The sequence below is a fragment of the Anguilla anguilla genome, chromosome 11 (genome assembly GCF_013347855.1).
Source record: "Anguilla anguilla isolate fAngAng1 chromosome 11, fAngAng1.pri, whole genome shotgun sequence".
NCBI classification, from domain to species: Eukaryota; Metazoa; Chordata; class Actinopteri; order Anguilliformes; family Anguillidae; genus Anguilla; species Anguilla anguilla.
In genome coordinates this window covers 7,942,377-7,950,561 of record NC_049211.1, presented here as the reverse complement: position 1 = coordinate 7,950,561, position 8,185 = coordinate 7,942,377, and the positions used below count along the sequence as shown (strand labels likewise).

Here is an 8,185-nt window from a genome sequence, read left to right as displayed (position 1 = left end):
AAACCCTACTCTGCATTGGCCAGTTCCAACACCCCCGTCTCATCGCATTTTTATCATTCGCTGGGTGACGCGTCCTATAGGTCCGCCCAAATGTCTATTGGTGGATACACTAGGTGGCTGGGTACAGGGTAGGTCCCTTTACCGAGAGTTCACAGGAGGTGGCTAGCTAGTTACTTAGCTAACTAGCTAATACTTTGCTACATTTTGACACGAAGACGTTTCTAACCCATTAGCTGCTAACTACACACATTTACGATGGATAGTATAAAGGACGGCTGGTTCACAGAGACATGTACACTGTGGCCTGGACAAGCAATGAGTCTTCAAGTGGAAGAGGTTCTGTACCATCAAAAATCTAAATTTCAGGATGTCATGGTTTTTAAAAGGTCAGTTATTTTGTTTTATATATAATCTATCAACGTGTGTTGATAGAAGAATAACCTGGAAAGTAACGATAACAGGTATTTATTAATCTGTTTTACCCAGCTAGCTATCCACCCGAGTTATGAACCTAGCTAGCGTAACCAGCTAGTTTGTTAGAAAATATTTATAGCCATGTAACCTACCAGCTCGCGATAATTGTTTCGTCTGAAAGGTAGATATCTAGCAACCTTGTCAAGGTAACAGCACAGGCAACTAATGCAGAATAGAACGCATAGCCTAGCCAGCTTTGCTAGCTATCATATTGAAACCGGTGCCTGGAATTATACCTACTAACAACTAGTTAACTCTACGTGCTTTCCTCGTAGCGATGGCTAGTAGTTTACCATGGCTAACAACCAAGGGAATTGACTCTTAGCTTGTTTTCTGAATGGCTGAGTATCCGACAGAATTCAGTCAACTTGAAGGCTAAATAGCTAAATCGCTAGTTTAGCCAGCTAGCTATCCAAGATGTAGGTCGGCGGGGTTTGATGAAGTGGCAACGGATACACGATCAGTGAATCGGTGAACAGAATCAATATGGATGTGAGACTGGACGTGTTGTCAAAGTTATTTGTGCTATGTTGCATCATTGCTGATTCAAACTGACAAGTTTGTTTGTATATAAAGTAGCAAGCTAGCTACATTGGCGCAGTAACTCACATAAAGCTTTGTTCGTACTTGATCGCTGTGTTGACGTGTGGTTATGTTGCACCTGCCGATCTCTATTTTTGGATTATTCACTGATTACTCAATGGCTAATGTTAGCTGGCTAGCTACGTGGTGCCCATATGGATAGATAATTTTGTTTAAAATATGTAATTGATCTATTCAATGTTTGTGTTTTCAAAGAAAATAACAGTTCCCGTCTCAAGAGTGAAGAAGCAAATAGTATGTAAAATTTAATTCAGTAGGTGCTAGTGAGCAAATTTCTAACACATTAGTTAGCAACGTGAATGGAAGTCGCCGATGAGTAGTTAGCAGGTAGGCTACTTCGACCCCTATATACACTTAAATAAATTCATTGTATGCAAGGTTCATTTTTGTGTTAAAAATGAGACCAATCCAGAAAATTTTTCTTCTCTGAGATTCAAATCCCATTGCTTTGCAATTAATGCTACCACAAAGCATGACCGAACACTACCTTGAGATGCATTGCGAAACACCCTATTCAGTATCTCTCGTATAACAAAAATTAAACACTTTTATTTTCATCTTCCACAGTAAAACCTATGGGAATGTTCTCGTTTTGGATGGCGTTATCCAGTGTACTGAACGTGATGAGTTTTCCTACCAAGAAATGATTGCCAATCTCCCTCTGTGCTGCCACCCCTGCCCTAAAAAGGTAGCTAATTTCACTCGCCAAACTACCTGAAGTAGAGTATTGGGTGTGGATCACTCAGAAACTGCTAGTGTTACTTACTTACTTGTGCAGCTGCAGAAGATGACGACACCCAAAATAACCGAACATAGCTTATTTTCCCCTGTATGTAATGAAATGTATTCAGAAACAATTCTAGTTTAGACTAGACTACGCTCAGACTAGTAGTACCCTTACCAGGATCCAAAGCTTTTGATTAATTGATTTGTCTAGTTTCCTTTGTGTTCTGTTGCACTGCCACCTGTTTTTGAGTTGCTTTATTAAAAGTGAAAGTGCTTACCTTTTCCCAGGTCTTGATAATTGGTGGAGGAGATGGAGGAGTCTTGAGGGAGGTGGTGAAGCACTCACTGGTGGAGTCAGTGGTCCAGTGTGAGATTGATGAGGTACAGAAATCAGTTATACAGGAATGTTGTTGTTACACATTAATTCTCTCTCGTATGAATGCCGTATTTTATCTAAGGATTTGTTTCTTTTCTTAGGATGTCATTAATGTGTCTAAGAAGTACCTTCCTGGGATGGCTAAGGGCTTCTTCAGTCCTAAACTTACTCTGCACGTGGGAGACGGGTTTGAGTTCATGAAACAGAACCAGGATGCGTTTGATGTCATCATCACTGATTCATCTGACCCTGTTGGTAAGAAAGAAAAATAAATTTTATATACACACACACACACACACATATATATATATATATATATATATATATATATATATATATACTGTGGATTACAGAGTGGTGTACTGATATTGTCACACTAAAGCAACTGTCAGGAAACTGTACTGTATGGATAAGTCAGTGGGTCAAAAAAAAAGTTAAATGACTGAAGGTTTCATTAACCTGTTACCTTCTTCTTTTCTGCATGGGCGGACTCTACAGGGCCGGCTGAGAGCTTGTTTAAGGAGTCGTATTACCAGCTCATGAAAACAGCCCTGCGGGATGGTGGGATTCTCTGTTGCCAAGGTGACATGCCGTTTGATGTTCAATCGCTAATTGCTATGTCACACCCTCCAGTCATCGCAAAAAGGTTTGAAACGCCAGGGCTTATACAGTAATGTGTCATGACAGCAAGAATGAATTTGCCGGTGTGTTTTTTTTTTTTGCCTCTTTGACGAACCGAATAATGGACGGTTTTCAGATCATTTAAAGTCACCCAGGAAGACTGGCGTGTAGCTTTTTGGGAAAACAACAGGGCACATACAGGAGAATGCTAGAGGACTGTGAGGTCATTTTGGTCTTATTTTAACCTCCACAGGGGAGTGTCAGTGGCTCCATTTGGAGCTGATCAAAGAGATGCGCACCTTCTGCAAGACTCTGTTTCCTGTGGTGGACTACGCCTACTGCACCATCCCCACCTACCCCAGTGGTCAGATTGGCTTCATGCTGTGCAGTAAAAACCCAGTGAGTGACGTGGCTTTCTGCCCCCCCCCCCCCCCCTTTATCTGTTGAACACAGCCAATCTGCCGCCTTGCGTACTGTGTTTCTCATGGGCCACAGTGACTACAGTCGGGGACCTGTCTGTCCTCCCGTTGTGTTGCCTCTGTGCATTTAGGTGACAGATTTCCGGAAACCTTTGAGAGAACTGCCGAGGGACGAGGTGGAGAGTATGAACCTGAAGTACTACAACCCAGAGATCCACAGAGCAGCGTTCGTTCTCCCCGAGTTCGCAAGAAAGGTGAGCGTTTCCGGGCAGCAGTCCTGAGATTAAGTTAACCACAGTGATACCATTCGGGTCACGTTTCTTAAGTGGGGGGGGAAAAAAGAGAAATCACTTCCTGGTGTGATTATGCCCTGCGATTTCCTTGCATTATGTGCTGACCCGCCCTTCCCCCCCCCCCCTCGTTTTTTCAGGTTCTAAGTGAAGCATAAATTTCTATGGAGAAGCTGATTTATTCCTCACAGGACCATGAGCGCTAACAGAACAAACCCCTCACAACAGCTGCAGTACTTGAACCTTTTTGCCAGTCTGTCTCTGCCCTGACCCACCCGCCAAACAGGGGGGGGGGCGGAGCTTCGCTGAAGACCAGCTCTGACAGGGCAGGGAAGACCCGCGGAACTCAGAACGTTTGAGGAAGTAATAGATTCCATTCTTCCTTCCAGTCTTACATTTTTTTATTTTTGTACATATTTTCTCTTGTCCTTTTGTTGTTGATCGAAGTCATCAGCCGCATACATTAAGCCGTAAAAAGACATGGTCGGTCGACCGGTCGCAGAGAGATGCGTCTGATTGGTGCAGAGCCGTGGGCCGGTTTGTTACTCCCTCAGTGTGGTACAGGAAGCATCTCCAGTCGTGAACTTAATTGTTGCAGATTACAATAAATAAATGTAGTGTTGCTCGGAATTTACAGTTAATTGAGCTCTTATGAGAAAGAGAATTGCGCTTAAGTACGTTTCCACTGGCTCTGTGCCTCAAAAAATCTCCCATATTTACCACGCTAAAACCCATATTTGCAAGAGATGATGAGATGATTTTTATAGCATATTTAAGATCCAAAGGACCGTAGTAAATCCCTTGGAATGTTTTTTTTTTTTTTCTTTTTTTTTTTCTTCCCCATCTGTAAACAAATTTTAGCACCATGGGAAAATATCTATGGAATATGTGAATCAGGGACTCACATGTGACCAAGAGGAAATCTGTTTTTCAGAAACCATGGCGCACGCATACAGTGCAGTCATCCAAATCGTGCTGTAACAAATCGGTGGTTGGTGATACTCGTGTTGTACAGAGTGAATCTGCTGAAATGACGGGTTTAAAGTAAGACCCCTTTTCACTCTGTACAGCTCTGTGAAGTTTGTCAAAGCAATGTGAACATACAAAACCCTTTAAACATACATTTGGCTAAATTTCATGTAAATTCAGAACAGGTTTTAAGGGAAATGATTATCCATGCCTGCTTTGTCAAAGATAACGGTTATATAAATGCAAGACTCCTGGTTTACGTAATGAAATCGAGATCATTGCCATTGATTCACTGGTGTCAATACCTTATTTTATTTGTTATTCAATAATCAAATTACATTTGTTTACTATAATGATAAAATCCTGCAGCCACTGTATGCCAACTCTGATCGGTTTATGAAGGACAGAAATGTTGCATCAAGTAAAAGTTCACTCCAAATATTTGTGCACTTATTTTTTTTGTTAATTTGCAAGGCTTACCTTGCCGTCTTTCCATAGGGAGTTGATGTTACATAAGCTCAGAATTGGTATCATGTTTTAACACCCTGTAAAATATGAATTTGTCAGTCAATTTCATTAACTGGAAATCGGAGGCTTTTTCCTGCGTTAAAATAAGGGTGCTTAGAGCGGTATTTGGGGTGGCGCTTCAGTCTTACCTGTGCATGTATTGTGGGTATTCTGGGAGCTGATGTGTACTTCTTGTAATCATATTTTTCAGTTCATTGCATTGTAAAGTCCTGCAACCATGTTTTCAAATAAAGATATATGTCCCCTAATCACTAATATTTTGTAGAATATTACTAATGTTTTGTCACAGCCTTAGATTTATGGTTAGATTTTTATTTTACAGTGGATACTTGGAACTGCAGCTTGTATATTTACTAAATATCCGCTGACGGTATAAAGATTATTGATTAAATATTGATCATTGAACCCCCCCCCCCCCCCCCAGGGAATTCTACGACTGCATGTGCTTAATGTTTCAGTTGAGTATGGAACTGCAGATTTCAGTGGCATTGATTGTTTGTGTGTGACAAACCCACAGAATTATCGAAACCACAAGATGGCATCCTCTGCGTGCTTGGCACTTGGATTACAACTGGCTTACAAAAAATGTAACAGCGAGATGCACAGTCTAAAAATTACCTGGATTTCTTAGGTGACCCTTGTCCAAAAGTATACGTAATTTGTGAGATAAATGGTTGTGTATGTGCGCACAGTTTGCTGCAAAACAAAAGCAGACATTGTTTAGAAAATTCTGAATGTGGTTATAAGCAAGTAACTTTTTTTTTTTTTCTTCTGTCCCACGGTTAACTTTTTGACAAGCAACATATAATACAAATGATACTGTCCGCTGTGGACCTGCTGAAAGTTTTTCTAATCTCGTTTATGAGTCTCTTTCCTTTGGTGCAACTGAATGAACAGTGCTTCAGAATTTGACCCGCAGAAAATAATTTGACCCGCAGAACAGTCGCTCATATCTCACCTGCACAGGCACAGTGAAATTAGGACCTTTATCTATTGAAGGGATTCACTTTGTCTGTTTCTCAGAGATTTAAGTCTCTTTTTAGAAAATGAAACAGGACTTATAATAATGGATTATATCCTCCTAAACACTTTGTTTGAAATCTAGTGCTGACAACAATATTGGAGAAAGGTAAGATATTTTCATGTCAAGACCTAAGACCTGATGTGGTGACTTTACGCTTTAATATTAGCAATTTTTGGTTTGATAAATAAATCAGTTTTACTAACTAAAGTGCGTAGATTACTTCTGACTAAATTAAATAAAAATGTAAAAATGTCAGTGAATTTACAACTGACAACTGGAGCAGTACAGGCCTTTGGGGAAAGCAGAATCAACTTCATCCACTGAAATAACTTGGATTTCCTTGTCATAAAACTTTCACACGTTTTGCCTTATTTCATGGCAAATAAAAGCTCTGGGTGAAAAGATATGGCAATGAACTCTTATTTGGTCCATGGCAAAAAAAATAATAATAATAAAAATGTTGCTGGAGCTCAATCTTCACAACATGCCTGTAACTTTAAGGGTGCTGCACTGGTGCTCTCCCTGTTTTCACTACGCAACGTCCAACTCAGAGGGAAATTTACCGTGAATTCTTCAAACGCAGCGTATGATGAAGCTTTGCTCTGGGAAAAGGATCATTTTGACGCGAGATGAATGAGTGAGTGTTTATATGGCTGCCGGGGAAGGATGCAAGTCTGATTCGTGTAGCAGCCATGTTAGAAATACTGCAACTATCTGTGGAAATCCTCCCAGCTGGAAAAGCACATTTATGTTTTTTTAGCCTCCACTGGTGTGGTCCACCCGGGAGTTATTTGAATTTCATGGTAACATCGTGGATTTAGTTCAGTTCACATTTAAGTTTGTATTTATTTACATTTCCACCGTAGGGAATATGCATCGCACTAGTTGCAATTGGGTAAATGGCTGATAAGGTTTTCAGAGGGCTAAACATTTTAAGAAAGTGAGAACTTTTTACTTGAGTGTCAACCATTCATATATTTGTCATTACAACACCCCCCCCCCCCCCCCATCAAAAATGTCATTTGATCTAACCACACATGTTTAAATACTGTTATTTTCTGTATATTATGTATTAAACATTTTAAATTCTCATACCATAACTAATGTTCTTTGATGCCAGATCATAAAACAAGACAGATGATGTTAAGCTACCACTTATAGGGAAATGAAAACAACTAGAAATTTTGAAATAATGCTTTCTATCTGGCAAACATATTTTAATTTAATATATGCGTTAAACCAAATGACATATGACACGTGCATTTCTGGTTCTGGGAATGATTTACTACTGCAATTTACATTGTGGAACTCTCACAAATACTACGAGGCCCTGTTAAAGCCACTCCATTTTCTGTTAATAAAACGAAACTTCATTTGATGAATAGGACATTGACTTCAGGCTTTCTGGGGGGCATTACTGTGATTTTTATTAAGTCTACTGCTGCAAATTTTCCTTCTGCTTAACAATATATGCATTCTTTAATTTAGATGTGATCCACGCTATTGGCTATGTAGATTCAATTATAGATCATGATCATTAAATGTGAAGGGTTTTTGGAGTGAAGCGAGGTTTATGTAGGCTAGTACAACTATTTTCCATCCACTGGGTATCAATAGAAATGACTGAAAGAATAGCCTACAGCTATACTCTGAATTTTCTTATTGATACGGTAGACAACAGTCCAGAGTTCTATTAAATATAATACTCTGCACTGCACAAGTTTGAGAACTTAGCTGTCCGTCATCATGTCCATGTGCTTTAATATCTACCAGTAACTTTGCCAGTGAGCGCAAGGCTTTTGACCGTACAGGTACATTTTTGATGTACTGAATTTGGATGAATATTGATATCTGAATGTTTGCAGTAGGCCTGTAAAATTGAGTGATTTATGAATGATGTTTAAGTTCAATTAAATCCCTAAATTCTGGGGTGTGGGGGGTGAAGCTCGGTATAGTCTGCAACATTTTCTCTGTGTGTCTGCTTCCCTTCGGAAATGTGAAAAATACATCAGAACGTACAGTCTTGTGCAAGTTTTGGATAAAATTACATTACAAATAGCAATTACTATGCATAACAGGGTGCTCAATATTTGCATATGCATATTTGCAAGTAAATAACTTGGCTGATCTTTTTTTTCCCTTCAAAACATAACAG

The 8,185-nt window shown here is 39.7% G+C and overlaps 1 protein-coding gene across 1 annotated transcript; it reads left to right on the top strand.

Moving 5' to 3' along the window:
• The first annotated feature begins 81 nt into the window (after positions 1-81).
• Positions 82-5,261, top strand: srm (spermidine synthase). Its single transcript, XM_035382561.1, has 8 exons — positions 82-386; positions 1,645-1,765; positions 2,092-2,184; positions 2,281-2,434; positions 2,678-2,761; positions 3,054-3,199; positions 3,351-3,473; positions 3,650-5,261. The coding sequence occupies exons 1-8, from the start codon at positions 256-258 to the stop codon at positions 3,665-3,667; spliced, it is 870 nt and encodes a 289-aa protein (XP_035238452.1). The 5' UTR covers positions 82-255; the 3' UTR covers positions 3,668-5,261.
• The last annotated feature ends 2,924 nt before the right edge of the window (positions 5,262-8,185 follow it).

Excerpts from the sequence above, each read along its gene's own strand:
- srm (XM_035382561.1), top strand. The coding sequence starts at position 256 with ATGGATAGTATAAAGGACGGCTGGTTCACAGAGACATGTACACTGTGG. Across the intron at positions 1,766-2,091 it reads GCCACCCCTGCCCTAAAAAG|GTCTTGATAATTGGTGGAGG; the intron begins GTAGCTAATTTC and ends ACCTTTTCCCAG. Across the intron at positions 2,435-2,677 it reads TGATTCATCTGACCCTGTTG|GGCCGGCTGAGAGCTTGTTT; the intron begins GTAAGAAAGAAA and ends CGGACTCTACAG.